This window comes from Astyanax mexicanus, chromosome 21, assembly GCF_023375975.1.
Source record: "Astyanax mexicanus isolate ESR-SI-001 chromosome 21, AstMex3_surface, whole genome shotgun sequence".
NCBI lineage: Eukaryota > Metazoa > Chordata > Actinopteri > Characiformes > Acestrorhamphidae > Astyanax > Astyanax mexicanus.
Window position 1 is genome coordinate 30,920,845 of NC_064428.1, and position 21,164 is coordinate 30,942,008.

A 21,164-nucleotide genomic window follows, 5' to 3' on the forward strand; every position below is an offset into this window, starting at 1 on the left:
CTCTGCACAAAGCCTTTTCCATCCAGCACATCCCAAAAAATCTCAATGGGGTTAAGGTCTGGACTGTTTTGTGTGAAAATGATGATCTCATGCTCCCTGAATCACTCTTTCATTCCAGCTCCAGCTCTTCAATTCCAGCTCCATGAATCCTGACATTGTCATCTTGGAATATTCCTGTCGTCAGGGAAGAAAATTCCATGGATGGAATAACCTGGTCTATATTCAGTATATTCAGGTAGTCAGCTGAACTCATTCTTTCAGCACATACAGTTGCTGAACCCAGACCTGCAGACCAACTGCAGCATCAACCCCACATCATTTACTTACTTAAATCCAGGCTGTGCATGTAGAACTGATACAGCTGGATAACGTTAATGGGTGTAGAAACAAGAGGTGGTCATAATGTTCTGCCTGATCTGTGTGTGATGTAAAGTCCACCGCTTGGGGCAGGCAGTTTCCCCACAGTGCTGTGTGTGTGTGCGGCTCTGAGACTGAGGCACGGTTAGCTGGAGGAGGGACTGCAGAGCGATCATCATGAAGGCGGCGTGGGGAAGCCCGCTGAACCCACTGCTGGACTACCACTGCATATAGGAGGAGAACCGCCCTGCTAGTCTGTACACTGGACCCGGTACTTTAACCTAAATTCGGGTGAGAGGTTCTGCTGCACTCGGGGAAGAAACAGAGAACCGGAGAACTGATGGGGGGGAACCGGGGATTCGCCTGCTGCAGCTAACGGAGCTAACGCTAGGCTAGCTAACATAGCTAGCTAGGCTAACGAGTTAGCTCAGGCCGCAGAGTTGCTGCTAAACTAGCTCAGTGGAAGCTTTTAATAAACGTTAGACAAGCATTAACAGTTACTAACAATTAATTTTAGTTGAAATAGACAATATATAAAAAATATAATACTATAATGCATGTTTTAGGATTCGCGTTGCATTGGAAACCCTTAGCTCTTCATAATGGTGGTTGTTTACAAGTTTAGCTTAGCTTAGCTTAGCGTAGCTTAGCATAGCAAAGCTAGCCTAGCCAACTTAGCCAAGATAACTAGCTAGCTATCATTCATTCGCTGCACAGATTGACTGGTAACCTAAAGCTAGCTAGTTAGCTACCCTGGTAGCAGAAAGAACTTTTAATAAACGTTAACTACTTTTTTGGTTGTATTACGTAATTAAACATTCATTCAAATGGTAGTTTGTTAATATTGAAATGTTAAAATTCTGACGTTGAATCAACAACGTTCCTTTATTCGTTTTAACAGTTGTGCTGAGCATTTAATCTAGATAACTCAATTTAACGCTATTAGGTAAAATGTGTTAATTACAAATTATTATTATTATTGATTATGTATTATTATTTGGCCAAAAGACCAACACAGCACAGTCTCCAAGAATACAAACAATAGAATACAAGCAAGATATAGATATTTAATTTAATGTAAGGTAAGGTTGTATGTAAAAGTTTTGTACTTTGGAGGCGGTATGACAATATTTTAACGTAAGTCAATGAGTCAATGAGTTAATATATCTTGATCTTAACAATGCACTCCATATACATTTTAGATTAAAGTGAACAATAGACAAAACTATTCAGGGAACAGGGTATATGCGTTTGTATTGGGTGCCACCTGGCAAGTGTATTTTAAAGCCTTGTTTTAATTTGTTGGCAGCTCTGCAGAATGTCCAAGATCAGGCGGAAGGTGACAGTGGAGAATTCGAAGACCATATCTGAGAGCAGCAGCAGCACAACCACGCCATCTCGCCGGCCCAGCGTTTTCGAAAGACTCGGACCCAGCACGGGCAGTAATGTTGCTGAGGTAAGGGCAGTAATATTATGGTACTGAATACAAAAAATGAATGTGTACAAAATGTGCTCTCTTTTTAAACATTTTTTATTATAATTTTTTATTATAGCAGACCCACTGCAGAAATTGGCTAAAGACTGGAAATTGCAGTTACGGCAACACTTGTCGCTACACACATGGAACTCCATCAAGAGGCAAAGGTTTTTCTGGAACGTTCAGCAGGTGAGGCTGGTATTGATTTGCTGCAAAACCTACCAAAACCGCAGGTGGTTTGAGTGCTGGCATCAGCTTATATACGTTGTGTGTGTTTTGTTTGTGTGCAGGTCAGCCGAGAGGCCCACTGGGGATCTCCGGGAGAGAATGAAGAATAAGAGACAGGATGTAGATGCAGACACTCAAAAAAGAGAGCCAGACGAACCTACTTCACCCCCAGCAAGAGTAAGGACTGTCACTACTACTCTTTAGGTTTGCAAATCCAAATAATACAGTGTATATATGCATGGGAACAAACAGTAAGACATTATAATTCCTGTGTGAATAGCAGAGAGATTCATCCCGTGGTAGACACAGAGAGAAGGAGGACATCAAGATCACTAAAGAACGAACTCCAGCCAGCGAAGAGGAACCAGCGGAGTGGGAAGCCAATCGAGAAGGTCAGAACACTAGCCACATGAACACAGCTACACTTCATGTTGAGAAAAATCAATATAGAGTGTATTCTTCTTCTTCTTTTTTTTTTTTTTTTTGCATGGCATCAACAAGAATTATAGTACCATTGGCATAAATGAGACAAAGTTCCAGAATTTGAAACGTACTATATAATTTGTTTCTATATGTTTTAATTTGTGCTTTCAGAAGGATCAGTACTCTCAGTAACTTACACCTTTTGCAGTTAGTGGTCGGCTGGAAATCTAATAATGCTTAGCAACAGAGAAATGGCTATTTTGATTTAAACATTAAAACTAGGGCTGCTACTAATGTGTATTTTGATAGTTGACTAATTGGATGATTATTTATCTGATTAGTCGATAAGTCTGAGTACAGCTCTTATTTCTAGCTTTCTTTCTTGCTTTATAAGTATAGAAACAGCTTAATGTGGGAATTTAAATGACTCTTCATATGTCCAGAACATTGCCCTTTAAATGTGAAATGTGCAGATACTTAGTGAGTAAATATGTAATCTGTTGTGTTTTGGCACTTTTGGAGACGCAGACTGAGTGTTGAGTAATTTTTTTATAATTGTATTGACAATTTAAAACATTACAGTGTTTACACAAAAGCAACTATTTATTTGAATATGCATAGCGTTATTAACTAAGGGCTTAAAGTTGACTTCTTTGATCATTCCCCCTTTAGATTCAGATAACGGAGACTACGACTACGAGCTTTCCCTTGAAATGAAGAGACAAAAGATCCAGCGCGAGCTGATGAAGCTTGAGCAAGAGAACATGGACAAACGAGAAGAAATCATTATCAAAAAAGAGGTAGAACCTCCAGTCAATCTTAAAGATACTACATTGATTAACTGTCTATGAAATTTTGTAGATGGACTTGTAATCAAACTGTTCCTACAATTGCTTATGGTGCTTATTATTTAAACAGGAATCAGTCACCAAGACCAGGACTGGCAGCACTTCCAAAGAGCGAGTATGTCACATCATACAGCACATATTTTCTTTTTTTTTTCTCCCCCCCGTTTGTTTTCATCAATTTCTGTATCATTTTCAGCACACAGTCAGAAATTGTACCATTGCCTCAGGGCAAGAGCACACTGGTGTATCTTTGTGAATGCCACTTTTCCTTATTTGTGTGTTGTTATTCCTGGCTTATCTGCTCCAACCTTCTCAGCCTAACTGTTAGCATTGTGCCCAACTTAGCATTACAGCTAATGCACTCCAACCATGCTAAGCCTAACTGTTACCATCGCAGATAAACTACAGCAACCTTACTGAGACCAGCTAATTAAAACAACTTTATAAATAATAAGACATTTTCTATAACCATTTGTTGTGTTCTGAATGTTTTGGCTCCTTTTGAGTCTTTCAAACCGCATCCATCAATAAGAACAGCATGGAGCTACTTGTGTACTGTGATTAAAAACCTTATAATTCTTATTATTAAAAAGTTTGCCTTCTAATTAGGGCACTCCTGAGCGCTCCAGCTCCAAGGGTTCACCCTCATCCCGTAAGTCTGGAGGCTCCCCCAAACGCAAGGCGTCTGGGAAAAGTGGCAGCTCTGGCAAGAAGGAGAAGAAAGCATCATCCTCTTCCTCTGTTATCTCATCTCCTGTGGCAGAGCAGAGCAGGCCAGAGGAAGCTGAGAGCAGGTGAGAAGCCCTATTTTTATCCCTCTTAAATGAGCTGCTTTGTTTGAGTTGACGTGTTTCTAAAACGTATGTGAGGTTTGAGGTGCTCAAATGTTGCCCCTCATATAGGAGCAGATCAGACAAGGTCTCTAAAAATCATCTTTCTTGTTCTGGGTCAGGTCATCCAAGTCTGGGCATGGCAAGAAGAAAGGTCCACGGACTCCCAGCCCTCCTCCGCCTGTGCCCTTAGATCTGCCTGTGGGAGGCAAGAAACACAAAGGCAAGCACAAGAACAAGGAGAAGAGTGAGGATAAACAGAAAGAAGGCAAGGAGAGAGGAAGAGACACAGAGAAGCATAAGGAGAAGAAGGAGAAACGCAGGTACAAAGCTAAACATGCTAGCAGATAGTACACAAATATCAGTATATTAAATAATAGTGATGTTTTACATTACTTTAGCGATTCCTATACTCCTATATAATTGGTTTGTAAATAATAGCATACATGTGAAGATTGATGTCTGACATTGGTTCACTGGTTGGCGCAGGGACCGCTCTGACAGTTCCCACAAGGCAAAGCGGTCTGTGACCTCAGAGGAACGATCTGGCAGTGTGTCATCCCCTTCTAGAGAGATATCTCCCCCACCGACGAGGAGGAAGTCTACATCCCCCAAACCTGCTGCCCAAAAACAGGCTTCACCCCAGAGGTGAGACACAAAGTCTTAAAAACTAGTGCTGAATGACAATATAGATGCTTTATAAGAATACCTGTTGGTTTGTAATGGAAATGTGTGACATTTGAAGAACCTTTAAAAATTTAAGTAAATGACCTTTTTAAAGATTCTTCAGGTAGATCCACAGTGTCGCTTGTGTTGCAGGAATACATCATAGAAGGCATAACCACCAGTGTTAAAATAAAAAGTAATAATTAAAAATGAAAGCTATGATGAAATTTATATATTTAATAAATGTTATTATTGACCAGTGACCAGAATACAGCCACTCCACACTGTGTCCTTGTGCTTATGTAGGCCTGTCACAATAATTGCAGTATCGATTTATTGTACAATAAATGAACGTAATCTCAATAGTTTTTGATAATCGTGATATTGTGTTCACTTGTATGTTTGTTCAAACATGTAACAGTTAACAGTATTTTTTCCAGTCATGCTTCAATAACTGTGACTCCATACACACAGTGTGGACTAAAGTAGGTGAAGAAATAAGTATATAATTCCCAACCTATTTATAGTAAATGATTATTGAAATTTTTGCTGTCTTTATAAAAGTGTATAATTACTTTTTAATGCTATTCTGTTAACATTATGTCAGTGGCATTTAATGGTCTTAAAATTACAAAAATATTGTGTATCGCAATAATTTCTGGGACAATATATCGTCCACAAAAAATGATTTTCATGACACGCCTGTCATGTTTTCTTAAGTTTTAAAATATAAACATTTCACCCTTCTTCCAGGTCCCGTACTCCACCTCGTCACCACCGCAGCCCCTCCCCTGTGGCCCACCCCCACCACTCCCCTTCTTCCCACTCAGGCTCCTCCCACCAGCGCCATTCTCCTTCCCCTCACCGCCGCCGTGGGTCTGCCTCCCCAGCCTATCAGCGGGACCTTCTTCCTCCCTCCTCACCCCAGGGTACTCAGGCCTCGCGCCGTTCACGCTCCCGCTCTCCAGCCACACCCCACAGGGAGACTTCGCCCTCAGGGCGGGGTCGCTCTAGCCCCGCCTCCCGTCACCACTCCCAGGGCCGGGAGAGGGAGAGGGGGCGCAGTGAAAGGGAGAGGAGCCCTACCCAGGACAGACGCCTGGAACGCAGAGACGGTAGGAATGACCTTCTACACTTTCTCTCTGTTACAAATGTGTTTTTTTATGTAAGCAAAGCCTGACACAATCAAATGACTGAATAGTTTTTTTAGTTACTTTATTTTGTAAGAATGTAGAGCTGGGGTACTAAATTGAGGAATAGAAGATATTCAGTGAAAGCTGAGGCCTAAATTGAGCAAAATAAAAAATTTGGACAAAGACAGAATACCACATATCATTAAACCTAAAAAGCTCAATACATTTACCTCAGCAGTGCTATTATAAATCAGTAATTATTCAGTTAGCGGTGCTGTTCTAATCATAAATTTACCTCAGTAGTGCTACTTAAGTTACATGTGCAGTCAGTGCAGCCAGTCTGCTGCTGCTTCTGAAAAAATAGGACTTAAAATAAATGAGCCATTGTTGCTGTTTTTGTCCAAATATTCAGTGCCAAATATTCCCACATCATTGTAAATGAATGAATTCAAACAGTACCAATGCTAATTGAATTTGTTTGAGTTTGGAGTCCACTGTTCTGACCCTGTCTGTCTCGTGTCCAGAGAGCCGTGGTAAGCGAGAGAAGGACGGTGCTCGCAGTGACCGCAGCTATGAGGCCGATCAGGGCTCAGTACGAGATGAACGCGAGACCCGGGAGAACCGTGAGCGCCGTGTTGACCGTGACAGAAGAGACACGCGAGACGACCGTGGACAACATCGCAATCAAAGTGACGTCAAGGACACCAGAGAGTCTCGCGCACCCGAGGTCAAAGACCGCACTGGACGAGAATCGCTGGAGCGGCGAGAGAGAGACAGAGACAGAGAGCGGGAGCGCGAGAGGGATCGGAACGAGACCCACAGAAAGGAAGAGCCTTTGGCTCAAGAAGACAGGAGTTACGGAAGAGGACATGGCCGAGAGGAGGGGCGGGGCGAGAGCAGAGGGGAGAACAGGAACGATTCTCGAGCCGAAAGGACGGGGAGGGGCCGGGGACGAGCTCCAGAGCCCGTCGACAAAGGTAAAGAAAGTTACCAAGCACAGGAGGAAGCGAAGATGAATAACTAATGCGTCATAATGCTCATTGCTATTCTAAAAGCGCTGTATTTCAGAATGCTGTGGGAGAATTGACGTGTACTATTCAACTAACGTTCATACTCGTTATCATGTTTCACTACAACCCAAGTCTATTTTATAACAGATTTCTTCTTTAATATTAAATTATTGTCCAGTTGTAACTTAATACCAGCTGTTTATACTTGGTTAGAATGTGTATGCACTCCACAATTTTTCCTCTTTTTTTTTTTTTGTCCAGGTTCAGCCCGTGCATCCCGAGCATCGCAGGGTGAGATCGTGGGCAGCAGCAGTCATGACAGCTGGGACTCTCGAGGCAGTGGGCTGAGAGAACGGAGCTCTGAGAGAACCTCAGAGAGAGGTGCAGAGCGGGATCGCTATGATAACGACAGGCAGCGTGGAGAGCAGGGACGAGACTCGTCGTACGACCGGCGTGGAAGTCACGCGGACAGGGAGCGACGTGACAACAGAGACAGAGGTTGGGAATTTTGTAATTGACCTCTTGTGCAGTTTGAGAAATCAAATTTACTCTTATAAAACAGAATGATGATGGATAATGTAGAGGACTGTCACAGTAAATGTTTTTGTTGGACAATTATTTGTTCCAGAAATAACAATTTCAATCTTTCGATCTACTCTTATCGGTCTAATTACATGGCATATATATGTCCAATGCAATAAGGCACACAAGTGGGTCATGAATAAAGATATATATAAAGAATATATATATATATATATATATATATATATATATATATATATATATATATATATATATATATATATATATATATATATATATATTTTTTTTTTTTTTTTTTTTTTTTTGTGCATATATATTCGTTGCTTTGTGCAGTTATACCACCTTTGTTATATTAATCATGAAGAAGCAGGGGTTCTCCTCTCTAGACCTGGAGACCTATTCCTACCTTGCATGTTTGGGTGCTTACTTTCTCTAAAACACTGGATTCAAATTAGTAGCTTGTTATCAAAAGTCAAAATCTAAATTTAAGTTCAAAGCTACATCCATAGGGACTCTCAGGCTTCCAAAACTGAAAAATCTCCCCTGGAAAAATATAATTCATGTCATAGAGGGTTACAGTGAAATCGAGATAATAAGAAACAGAGAGCTGGAATGCTACGCTACCTCAGTTGCCTTATTATCCTAGCCTTGCACAGCTCATATCTTGGAAAACAGCAGATTTGGGAGGAGGTAGTAAACTTGTGCAAGATAATTATTTAAAAAAAAAAAAACTCACCATAGCTTAAAACAAAGTTGTTGATAGTTGATTCGTGTTGTAATGGTTTAGAAATGTTATAGAGATCTTAGTGACTAAAGGTCATGATTATGGCAGAACAATTACATTTAGTTTTCTATACAATACTTATCTTAATATTTTAAATTCTCATAAAAAATTTACAAACTTGCTTCTTTCTCTATCCTCAAACAGATCAGAGAGCCTCCTCTCCCACCCGTCACCAGAGCCGGGGCGATGAAATGGAGCGTGAAGAGAGGAGAGATGAGCGCAGAGGAGAACGAGGGGAGCCAGACAGACGAGATGAGCGTGGCCGTGAGCGAGAGAGAGAGCGAGAGAGGGAGAGGGAAAGAGAACGAGAGAAGGAGCGAGAGGCAGAGAGGGAGAGGGAGCGGGCCAGGGAGCGAGAACGGGAGAGGGAGGAACGAGAGAGGGAGAGAGAGCGAGAGCGGGAACGGGAAAGGGAGCGCGAACGGGAAAGAGAGAGGGAGGAGCGAGAGAGGGAGCGGGAACGAGAGCGTGAAAGGGAACGAGAGCGGGAGAGGGAGGAGCGTGAAAAAGAGAGGGAGCGAGAGAGAAAGGAGAGGGAGCGAGAGCGCGAGCAGAGAGAGAGGGAGAGGCAGAGGGAGTGGGAGGAGAGAGAAAAGTGCCGGGAGGAGAGACGCGAGAGGAGGGAAGAGTCAAGAGATGAGCGTCCTGGACGGGACGGTCATGAAGAGAGAAAGAACAGGCGAGTATATGATTACTTGGTAAACCCTTCTATGTAATTCTCTTTCTTCCCTGAAATAAATAAATAAATAAATCGGTTAAAATAAATAAATAATATATATATATATATATATATATATATATATATATATGTCAACCCTGAGAAGATGTTTTATTGCTAAACAATGACCAGTAAGTAGTTCTGTGATCATTACTAAACATGCTGTATTTTTTCTGCATTAGTGGACGCAAGAGGCACCGTGTGGAGAACAGCCCCAGTCCTCGGCCCTCCCCGAAAAAAGTGCGGGAAACCAGCCCTGTAGAGAGTGATGGCTATAACAGCACTGAGGAAAAAGGTAGCTTTTAGCTTCAATAAATGATTTTGGGTCCTCACAATTTATTTCTAGCTAGGTAGCAATTTGTAAGCTGTAAAGGGTGATTTAGGGCACTTTCACACCTATATTGTCTGGTTTAGAGTTATAGTTAAATGCAAAATGCATTATGGAATATTAAGGGCTTTTCTTTGGGTGGTTCTTTTTTCAGACCAATTACATGAAGTTAAAGCGGGCTATTTTAATTTGTTCAACAATTGGTATTGTGCCTAAATCTGGCTTCCATTGCTCCTCGCACTCCTGTATGTACTGTAACTGTAGAATAGCTTTATTAATAGACATAAATAAATGGAATCTGAAGGAAATCTGTTACGCTCATTCTGTTGCTTGTACATTTAAAAGGTGTAGAAATCTGGCAGGGAGGCAGCATTTGGCACAACACTTGAAAAGACTACTCTCCGAACTAACAATATTCTACAAACTAAAAAAAACACAAAAAAAATGAATCAAATGTGCAGTATAGCAATGCAATTAATTCTTTAAGTAGCATTTTAAAAGTTTTACTTGTTTATTTCTCCACAGGTGAAAAACATAGACTTCTAAGTCAGGTGGTGCGTCCTCAGGAGACCAGCCGCTCCCCACCACGCTTATCCACCGACGATAAGTCTGCCACCCGCTGGAGGGAAGAAGACCGCCGTGTCGACAAGAAAGATGGACGTGGGCGCTACGAGGAGGTGGAGGCTCGCGGTAGAGGGGCAGAACGACGTGCTGATCCTCCTCCAGAGGCTGCCCTCACCACAGCTGCTCCTGAACCTCGGAGGGTGAAGGATCAGAGAGATGCAGGCACCCCGCCTCCGGCCCCTGCTGCCCCTGAAGGACGAGACTCCGCCACTGCCGTCCACGAGGAAGCAAAAAAGAAGACCAAGTCTCAGAAAAAGAATCTGAAGAAGAACAGAAAAGAGGAGGAGGGCAATGCTGCTGGGCCTGGAGACCGTTTTAACCCAGAGCCACCTCTTTCTGCCTCTTCCGCTGCCCCCTCCGAAGCTCCTCGGCCACTTATGTCTCCTCGTAAGACAGGCAAGAAGAAAGCCGTGGACCGAAAGCGCAAGCGTTCACGAGGTGCCGAGTCGGACGTTTCTGAGGACGAGCAGGCCGCTCAGCACCCGCTCAGCAAGAGGCGACGTGGCCCACGCACTCCTCCACCAATCAATAAAGAGGACCTCCCCTCTCAGAGAGCCCTTATGGCTGGACGTCATGCGGCAGCACCGCTACTGAAAATGGACACGAACTTCAGCGATTGGTCGGATGAAGATGTTCCGGAACGGGCTGATACCGCTTCTGCTTCACTACCAGGTGAGTGTGGATGATTTGGAAGAAACCCAAACTTTCAAGTAATTTTGAACCATGTAATGAAATTTGGACTAGGCCGAATCCCATTTCTCATTTTGTATGTGTAAGTATAACCCTGTTCCAAGGGGGCAAGGGGTGAAATCCAATCCTCCCCCTATGATTTGTGACAAACTTTCCAACACTTCATATAGATATAACAAGGTATAGCAGTGGAGCGCTAAAGTTCAGCAACCTAGCTGCTGCTGCTGGTAAACTAGTTTACTTTAGGGCTTTATTATTTGTCTTCAGAAAGGGGGCAGGTGATGCAGCAATTAATCATTGTTGTCCAGTCCTTAATGAGCTTTTATTAGCTTTTATTCTATTTAATTTTTCCGTTCCACCTTAAATGCTGCAGCCTCTGTTGTCTGTTGCTCTATTTGAGGTGGAATGAGAAAGCTACTGAGACTAATTAATAGTGATGTTTTTTATGCTTGTTTTTAAGAAAATTACCATAAAACATTAAAACTACACATTTGAACTTTATGGAATTATGGTAAAATAATGGTTATCTTCTTTTTTTAACAAAGAAAAACACTCACATTTTTGGGTTTCTTTGGTTGTTTGTGCCACCATCTTGCCAGTGATTCTCAAACCCTCAGTTTAAGTGGGCCTCTGAAAAGTTTCTTTTTTAAAAGGCCATGTAGCTGTAGCACTTCCCCCTACCCCTCTGGCCTAACAAGAATCAGTTTTTGAAGAGCAGTGTGTATAAACTTTTGCACATATGAGAGGAGTTTTCTGGTGAGGGATTAGGCCAGTCTTGGACTGCTCTGCATTTTGAGTGGGCATTTTCCATTGAAAATAAAAAATACTATTGAACAAGACTTAACTTTTGTCTGAGAAAAACTGTCTTTGCCAAATCATTCCTATGCCCCATATATAACATATATTTGCCTAATATATATATATATATATATATATATATATATATATATATATATATATATATATATATATATATATATATATATATATATAAAAATAGTAAATAATGATTCTCAAAATATTGGTATTGTGCCGTCTCTAAATAGTATCAGCTCAATGTTGATTGATGCTGCATTGATGCTAAAATTCTAGCAGTTTCAATTCCTACAGGTGAGCGACCTCCAGAGCGGCTGCTCCCTGCCGAGCTGCCCCCCAGACGAGGGCGAAACATCGCCCCCTTACTTCCGGACCCACCCATGCTGATGCAGGCATTACCCCTGCAGCCTCTCCTGCCCCAGCTCATGCTGCGTAAGCCACAGGACTCCCAGCAGCAGCAACAACAACCAATGCAGCAGCAGCAGCGCAGTGGCAGCATGGGCAGCAACCAGAGCCGGGCGTCCTCCCGCAGGCTCCGGTCCCCCTCCAGTGACTCCGCCCACCGTGTAGATGAGGGGCAGCCTGGGGTGCGCTCACGTAGAGGCCGCATGCACGGAGGCAACTCTCGCGACCGGGACAGAGAGAGGGAGCGGGAAAGGGAGAGAGAGAGGGAGCGCGAGAGGGAGAGAGCAGCAGCAGCAGCAGCAGCAGTGAACGAGACGATGGGAGGAGAGAGGAAGTCGAGGATTGACCAGCTGAGGAGGGGAGAACCGAGTCGCAGCACATCTTCAGGTAAGAGCACAAAAGAACTACAATATGCTTTGCATCAGCAGCCCGAGTCCGAGAGAACACAATTTGCTATACTCTCTCACAATCACTCATAATTGTGGGCTGACGTTTTAGAGCTAGGGATGCGGTCCTTTCCTTCAGACACATTGGCTTCCTAATAGTCATTGGTGGCAATTGGAAAATAGGTGGAGGGTGGTACTGCAAGGGATAGGGAAGTTCTAGTAAGTGAGTAAAGTAATTGGTTTAGGGAAATAGAGGAGAGCTAAAAATGAGAGTTAAAAGTCAAAGCGAAAAAAATTAAACCCAAATGCTTTTTTTAAAGCAAAGTTTAAAATTTAGGAAATAAAAATGATTAGGATTTTTTCTAATAATTAATTCAGCAAAAAATCAGGGGTATAAAACTAACAAAAAAAAAGAATCAAGTACTACAGAGTACTACAAGTACTACATTTTTCGTTTGTGTGTTCTGTTGATCTGCAGACCGGCAGGACTCGCGCAGCCACAGCTCGAGACGCAGCTCTCCAGAGTCAGAGCGACAGGGCCGCTCTCGTGCAGGCTCCTACGACAGCCGCGAGCGCGAGCGGGATCAGTTCGAGAGGGACAGGAAGGACCACAGACAGCCACCGAATCAGCCAATGCCCGGGCAGCAGCGTGAATGGGAGCCGGAGCCGCGCGAGTGGCCTGTCCGTGGACGGGAGCCACTCCTCCTCCGTGGCAATCGGGAGCCAATCAGAGAGCGGGACCTGAGAGAGATGCGTGAGAGGGAGCGGATGCTGCCTGAGGGACTGCTGCCACACGAACGCCTGGATCGAGACCGCGGGGAGAGGGAGCGAGAACGGGACAGAGACCGCGAGAGAGAGCGGGACAGAGGGGATCGGGAACGGATGCTGCCGTTTGACTTCCCACCACTGGGGGAACCCAAGAGCAGAGCGGATATGAGGACAGAACGGGGAGACTATGAGCCTCTCCTGCCCAGAGAAGCTCTTATGGATGCAGATAAACCCAGCACTACAGATGAACTGCACACACAGATCGAGCCCTGCGAGACAGAGAAAGTGGACAGCCTTGATGGTGAGTAATTTTGTTGTAAATGGGCTAAAATATATGTATATATATATTGGGTTTTGCAATACAAAAACTTAAAATCATTATGTTAGTAGCGTTATTAGTATTACTTGCTCCTGGGCTCCCCCTACAGTCTGGAAATGTTATTCACACTTTGAATCACCTTTAAAGGATATGCTCTACATTAGTGGACCATTACCGTATTTTTCACTCTGTAAGCCACACCAGATTATAAGGCGCACTATTAATAAGCGTCTATTTTCTGGTCTAATTTTATTCATAAGGCGCAACGGAGGCGCATTATGCGACACTAGGATTTTAACCTACACAGATTTCTCTCCTGAAAATGGCTTATTTGGGTGAGTAAAGCGCTTCTGTTTATGTAGTGTAAGCTTAGATTTCCAGATTTGCACTAAGGCTGGGTGCAGCAGCATTAGCGGCTAACCGCTAGCATTGGCCGCAGTTAGCAACTAATATGCCACCCAACAGCACTGCACTGAGAAACCCTGCGTGTGCCGGTAAGCCAGGGCGATATTATCTAGTGTTTCGTCCCACGTCGCTTATTTTATCATAGTAAATGTGCAGGCTACAGTTTATATATTCTTGCCTTTGGGCTGTGAAGAGCTAGGGCTTGCCGCAGTGAATGACTTATGCTAATACTGCTCCAACCTGGCTTTACTTGGTCAAATTTATACATAAGGTGCACCAGATAATAAGGCGCACTGAAAATGTTGTGGAAAATTAAAGGATTTTAAGTGCGCCTTATAGTGTGAAAAATACGGTCCTTCTAAAAGCGGGCAGTGGAACATGTTTTAATTCTTATTATGTGTCAAATATGCCTCACACTTGCAAAATTGCTACAAGTTTCTCTAAGAATTGGCTGAGTCAGGTTTTTAAATACAGGGCTCTGTTTAACTCACATTGTCTGTGTTTCTGTGCTTCTTTCAACCAGAAGAAGAAGATGGGAAGGGAGAGGATGTGCAGTCTGCAGCTTCTGGTGGGGAGGAGTACGAGCCCATCAGTGACGATGAACTGGATGAGATTTTGGCCGACAGCCAGAAGAGAGATGAGCAGCAGGATGAGGATAAGAGTTCAGGTACTCAAACACACCTAGCAATTTTCTGAATACAATACAATTCAATACAACATTCATGGTTTTTGATGCTATTTCTGTAGTAAGTTGTAGTTCAAGAATGTACTGTGAGTAAAATATTATTTGGTGTATTTACATCCACTTTCTTGGGATCACCTGTTTAAATATGTAATTGCATACGAGCAATAAATTCATAAAAATGGGGCATTGTTGAAAATTGCATAGAAACAGTTATAGCATTTATTAAAATACAGCATCTAAACAGTGTATTTGCAGATCTTGTAAGTAGATTAATCTGGTTCAACTCCACTGTACAGTGAGATGTTTGGTAATAAAATCGAGTTACCCAAAAAAAAAAGTCCCAGCAACACTTTTTGAATGGAGATTTTATTACCAAAGCATTTCAGCACTCAGGATTCATCGCGGTTAAAAGACAAGAGATAACACCATCCCAATTTAAATACATGCTCGAACAACACAATAACCAATGAAAATCCTCCTATTGCCACAGGTCAGACATTCAGTCAATAAGAAGCTGACAGCTCAGTTCCACTGGAGAACCTCTTCTCCCTAAAATTTAAGAGTACTTAAAACTCCTTCAAAATTCACAAAACAGACAGCCATTAACATTATTAAGAAAATAATGTTTAAAAATGTAAGAATGTATGTTTAAAAATACATATAAAGTAAAAACCCAACATATAAAAGAGGGCTTAATATCTGCAGATCCTTAAGTCTTAAAATTTTTTATCTAAAGGCCATATTTTGTCTCAAAATGTCCTTCAACTCTCTTCCAAAGGTCCCAAAAATGCCTTATAATTGCCTTAATTTCTTTTAGATAGCATAGTCAGCACTGTAGGCATGTGAGTTACATAACCCCAACTTTGCATTGTACATTGTACCAAAGATAAACTGCTAAAGAAGTTATTTACTTAAAAAAACAAAACAAAAGCAAATGCATAAAAAGGATGACCGACTAGCGATATATCTGACTGACTTACTTGAGCACTGATTGCTTAAAATGTCCATCACTGTGTGATTTATTAAATGGACAAATTTAAAATTAGATTGCTTATTTAGCTTACTTTAGATTTTTAGAAGCTGCTCAACCTGACTCCTCCTCCTCCTGCATTTCCTCCTCAGGGCCATTGGATGTGATCGATGTGGACTGGTCCAGTCTGATGCCAAAACAGAAGCAGGAGCCACGAACTCCAGGAGCTGCTCTTCTGAGATTCACCCCCGGTGCTGTTCTCCTGAGGGCGGGGGTATCCCGACGACTCGCTGGACCCCAGCTCCTCAGCCGGGTTAAGGAGGTCTGTGCCAAAGAGCTGGAGGATACAAAAGGTGAGAGAGCACATCCAGTTACTTAATTGAACCTCTTATATAAACATGTGTAAAGTCATCTTCAGTTCCCATATTGAATGAATCGTTTCTAGTCACAAATTGGTGAACAAACATACAAATAAACACAACAGACAACATTACCATTATCAAATATTATTGATGTAATGTCCATTTATTGTTTGATAAACCAATAATGTAATTATCGTGGAAGACCTAACTACTAGTATAGTTTTACTATAGTGTTAGCAGCCAGATTATCATGGATATAAATGACAGTATCGACTTTCCGTTCCTTAAATGAAAATGACCAATGACTTATTTACCAGTGTTTTTTCATGTTAACAGTAACAATAATGGCACATCAGTAACGGCACTTCCATACACACAGAGTACACTGTGGTACGTAAGCAAAAAAAAAAAGTATGCATCTAAAATTATTATTTATTTAAGGTTAAGTTACCAAATACATGGCAACCGAACTTATTAATCCAAACATTGCAAAAAAAAAAAAAAAAAAGTTCTTTTGGGGTATACTATTATATGAGACAGATATGTTTGAGGATATGATTGGATAAATTGTAGTTGAATAGAAACGGTGTGTTCACTTCTCATCTTTCAGCCAAATGTTTAATTTTGTTCGTGTTTTTTATTTATTTATTTATCTATTTATTTTAAACAGATGCAGAGAAGCTGTTTGAGCATGACTTGGGAGCGCTGAACATGGCCGCCCTCAACAGAAAGACTGAGAGGGCGAGTCTGCTGAGGAACCTCGGGCCGTGCTGTAAAGCTCTGTGTGCCCGCCGAGACATCGCCATCCGCAGGCAGCTGCTTAAAAACGAGAAGGTAATTTTACAGTTTTTAACAGATAAACAGACTCTTTTTCTTGAACATGTTTGTCAGGGTATATACTTTTATACTTTTACATGGTTCCTGGCATGATATGTGTTTTTTAACATCTTAATACAGTATATACACATACAACATTCCATCTGGGATACCATAGCAAACACCAGCTAGCAAGATTGTGGCAGGGTCCTTAAGAGATATCACTACAACCACCCTGCAAGACTGTAGCAGCTACCAGAGATACCCTTGCAACATCATAGCAAGACTGTAGCAACCACCTGAGAGATACAATTACAACCACAGAGGTAGACAGTAGCAACCCCCTGAGAAACCCTTGCAACCACATAGAAAGATTGTAGCAACCACCTGAGAGATACCATTGCAACCACCTAGCAAGACTATAGCAACCCCATGAGATGCTCTTGCTACCACATAGCAAGACTGTAGCAACCACCTGAGAGATACTATTGCAAACACCTAGCAAGGCCATAGCAACCATCTAGCAACACTGTAGCAACCACCTGAGAGATACCATTGCAAACACCTAGCAAGACTATAGCAACCCCATGAGATAACCTTGCTACCGCATAGCAACACTGTAGCAACCACCTGAGAAATATCATTGCAAACATCTAGCAAGGCCATAGCAGCCATCTAGCAACACTGTTGCAACCACCTGAGAGATATCATTGCAAACACCTAGCAAGGCCATAGCAACCATCTAGCAACACTGTAGCAACCACCTGAGAGATATCATTGCAAACACCTAGCAAGGCCATAGCAACCATCTAGCAACACTGTAGCAACCACCTGAGAGATATCATTGCAACCACCTAGCAAGACTGTAGCAACCCTTTGAGATGCCCTTGCAACCATGTAGCAAGACTGTAGCAACCACCTGAGAGATATTATCACCACCACCTAGCAAGACCATAGTGACCGCTAGGACCACTGGATATTATTACTGTCATGTTTCTTTTGCTTCTGTTTTTAAAGCCTTGGTTAGTAAACTCTATTATTTCTATTATTATTCTATTATTTATTTATGACCTGTGTGTTTTTTTCTTGTCATGTAATTCAGGGGACAACTAAGCAGATCTACACCAGCGCCCCAGTGGTGGATCAGGAGCTGCTGCAGCTCAGCGTGCGGCTCTTTAAGAAGAAAATGGCAGCTGGGCAGGAGAAGGCTGAGCCGGCCTCCATGGCTAGCACTTCGGCCGAGGTGCGCGTGCCCTGAGACGGCACCCCAGTGAGTAAAGAGCATGAAGACTGACCTAGGATCAGTCCTGGCTGTCATTAACTCATATCACCGCCTACTGTTCTACTGTTCTACAACACTGCAACTGAAACTGTGTGTAAAGTCAGTGCTAATGGAGGATGGTTGCCACAGGCTCGGGAGAACAGACCCATAGAGACTGGTAGAATGCTAGCCTATGAAGATGCTGTATGTGTGATTGGCAGCCAATGAACTTTGTTTTTTTAAAGTGTGGCAGAGACTTGTGGGGGAGGGGGAGGGGGTGAGGATGAGATCTTGTTTGACCTTCATTGTTTTAGAGAATCTTTTTGTAATGTCTGTTTTCATTTCTGCTGCAGTTGCTTCATGTTTGTTTGATGTAATGTGCGTTGTGTATTAGACATGTATGTGCATTAAAATGATCTCATCTTTGTCCTGAGTCTTATTTTTGTTGGTGTTATTGCTTATTTAATATTACGTGACACCTTAAGCATGGAAGAACAAGGGAAAAAAAAGATTGTTAACAAATTATTGTGTCTATTTAGCAAAATAATATAAGCAGGACTGGAGCAAGCAGTGAAAGTGAACGAGCCAAAGTGGGCAACTTCTGCATCACACTGCACAATTTTATGTAAATGAACAGTGATGTGCAGCAGTGGCTTCCAATCAGAAAGCAGGGTTTCCCATTTTCTTCAACTACTTCACTGATTTTGGTTCCTGATAAAGAATTTTTCCTTTCACTAAATGGAACTAACAATGATTTTCCCGCTGGTAAAGGACACCAACAGTCATCAAACCAATCTCGCTGATATCCAAACGGTTTCTTCTAGTTTCTTCCTTTAGTAGAGCGTTGTATGACTTTCTAGGGCTGTGCAATATATTTGCTCTTCATAAAGTATCGACAGTATGCTTTGATAAGCACATTAAGGATGTCAGTGCTTAAAGAAAGCTTACAGAACCCCAGCTGAGAAATTAGATTTAAATAACTGGTGCATCCATTGGGGCACTTAGTTACCCACTTACCATGATTTTATTTTTTCTTGGTTAGCAATGTATTTTCTACTTTTTTTTTTTTTTTTTTACTATGGGTCTCATACCCTGTTGTTTTCTTATATGGTAAACATTAGGATAGGCCTTCAGTTCTCTATAGCAGGGGTATTTAATTAGAATTCAGTATGGTCCAGTTTCGACAGGCCAAGGACCGGACCGATTGTTAACTTGTGTTATAATTAAGTGCTATATCCTGTAAGGTTGCTTGAACTGAATAATAATAATGATAATAATAAATATAAATGCCTCTCTGGTCAGATTTTGTATACATTTCTCACCTGTCTCTCTGTCGCGCTCGGCATGACTTTAGTTTCCGCCCGTTCTCGGGCTCTCTATCTCCTTATGAAGGCGTTTTTTCACGGCCGCGGGACCACGACCCTGACAACGCGGGTTCGTTCCCGCGTGAGGAGCAGTGTCTTTTATTTATTTTTTCCTTACCGCATCTGCACAGATCTGATTGACTGAAGAGAGCGTTTGCTGATCTTACCCCACACGTGATTGGTCTGTGATTTCCTGCGCTGCAAAGCGTGTATACAACTAAATCCTTATCAGTAGGTTTGGGTCCGCATTGGACAACATTTGGGTCCAGACCCCGACCGCGGTCTGCCTATTAGTGAACTCTGCTCTATAGGTTAGTTAGCAGTGTTAAACCAGAATATGTTTTATATTTAAGATTCTTCAAAGTAGCACCTCTTGCTTAGATGATCTTTCCCGGATTTTCTCGGTCAGCTGTATGAGGCAGAGTCACCTGTTGTGTTGTTAAGAGATAGAGCTGGTATACAGTGAATAGTCGTATTTGATTAATGTTCTAATATTATGGCATAACTATTCAGCTATGGTACGTCAGACTTCCCAGGTACAAAAGTTGATTTCAGGGAGGTTAATCCCCCCCAACCTCCCTGCCCCCGCCAAAAAAAAAAAACAACAAAAAAAAACTTGCACACACACCAAAGGATAACGAAACTTTAAATTTATATTAATTAATTTTACGTTTTTTTTTAGTTTAGAGTATTTAGAGGTGAAATGATATGAGTTTTATCTTTTTTCTTTTTGGAAGGCCCTGCCTCTGCGTTCCTTTTTTTTTTTTTTTTTTTGGAAAAAAAGCCTTTATTTGACAAGAATTGACAGTTATAATATCACAAAAATTGCACAACATCAAAAACATTTCATATCATATTACAAAAAATATTAATATTGCCTCTGCCATGATCTGCTTTTTCTCACTCAGTGAAAAAATCCCGTCCGGCAGGGGGGAAAAACACTGCCCGCCCACACTAAAAACTGATTGGCTGTCTCACAGACTCTTTGCAGAGAACAGGCCAATCAGAACCCTCTCTGTTTTCTCTCTCTCCTTCCCACACGCAATTAGAGAAAAAAAGTCTGTCGCCTGTGTGCGTTTGGGGCACTCGTTCTGAATTCCAGGGGCCAGTTGTTCAAAGGAAATCTGATCGGATTTTGGTTATCGGATTGGATCAAATCTGAAAAACGGGTTGTTCAAAAGGAAAAGAAGCATTCTGAAATCGGATCAGATCACGTAATCCAATCCTAGTTTGTAAATGGATCAAACCTTCAGTTTCTGTTGTTCAAAACTTTTCAGTAGGATTTGGATAACTTTGATCCTAAAAAACAGGATTACCCTGATCCCAACAAGGGGTAGGATTTCAAAGTGGATTTCATGAAGAAAATGTGGTAAAACTTTAAAATCAAAGTTTTAAAGTAAAAAAAAAATACATTTGTACAATTTAGTGTAACTGTTATATACTTTTATTTCTGTTTTGCACTTGACCTGTTTAACCGTTACAGTAATAAAGTAGACATTGGCTACCAATTAAGCCTTTTTCTATAGTAACGTAAAAATAAAAACAATCTTGACCCCATTAAATAAACCCCTCAAAAGATTTCAATAACAAACAAAAATAATAAATTGATTTTTTTTCATCTACGTCACTGTCATTCATCACTGTATATTAATGTCAAAGAAACATTCATCAGATATGAAGCTGTCAAAAATAATTTTGAACAATTGCATAGAACACCAGAGTTTGTTCTGGTTCTTCAACAGGCTCAGGTGCATCATGAACATCACAGAGAGGGACATTGCGTCTGGTAGCAACATTGGGCAGGACAATACATGCAAGTGTTATGTTGCATGCTCCCCGTGGTTCGACTCGCAAATAGTTAAGTCATGCAAAGCGTCTCTGCAGAACTCCATTTAAACGCTCAATTGCTCGTATTGTTTTGCAATAAGCAGTATCTTGTTACTGCAAG

At 41.8% G+C, this 21,164-nt stretch overlaps 1 protein-coding gene across 3 annotated transcripts; it reads left to right on the top strand.

The window, feature by feature from the left end:
• Positions 1-460: 460 nt before the first annotated feature.
• zc3h13 (zinc finger CCCH-type containing 13) lies at positions 461-18,278 on the top strand. Of its 3 annotated transcripts, none has more exons than XM_007246656.4 (22): positions 461-648; positions 1,667-1,813; positions 1,911-2,023; positions 2,125-2,239; positions 2,343-2,454; positions 3,158-3,285; positions 3,404-3,448; positions 3,943-4,127; positions 4,286-4,486; positions 4,653-4,811; positions 5,583-5,944; positions 6,487-6,939; positions 7,234-7,470; positions 8,444-8,978; positions 9,200-9,312; positions 9,871-10,641; positions 11,755-12,267; positions 12,745-13,335; positions 14,282-14,425; positions 15,566-15,766; positions 16,446-16,609; positions 17,694-18,278. In XM_007246656.4, the coding sequence occupies exons 2-22, from the start codon at positions 1,676-1,678 to the stop codon at positions 17,847-17,849; spliced, it is 5,436 nt and encodes a 1,811-aa protein (XP_007246718.3). In that variant the 5' UTR covers positions 461-648; positions 1,667-1,675; the 3' UTR covers positions 17,850-18,278. The 3 variants fall into 3 exon arrangements, with proteins under 3 accessions (XP_007246718.3, XP_007246719.3, XP_007246720.3); XM_007246657.4 differs by having other exon boundaries at positions 14,285-14,425; XM_007246658.4 differs by having other exon boundaries at positions 11,770-12,267.
• Positions 18,279-21,164: the final 2,886 nt, after the last annotated feature.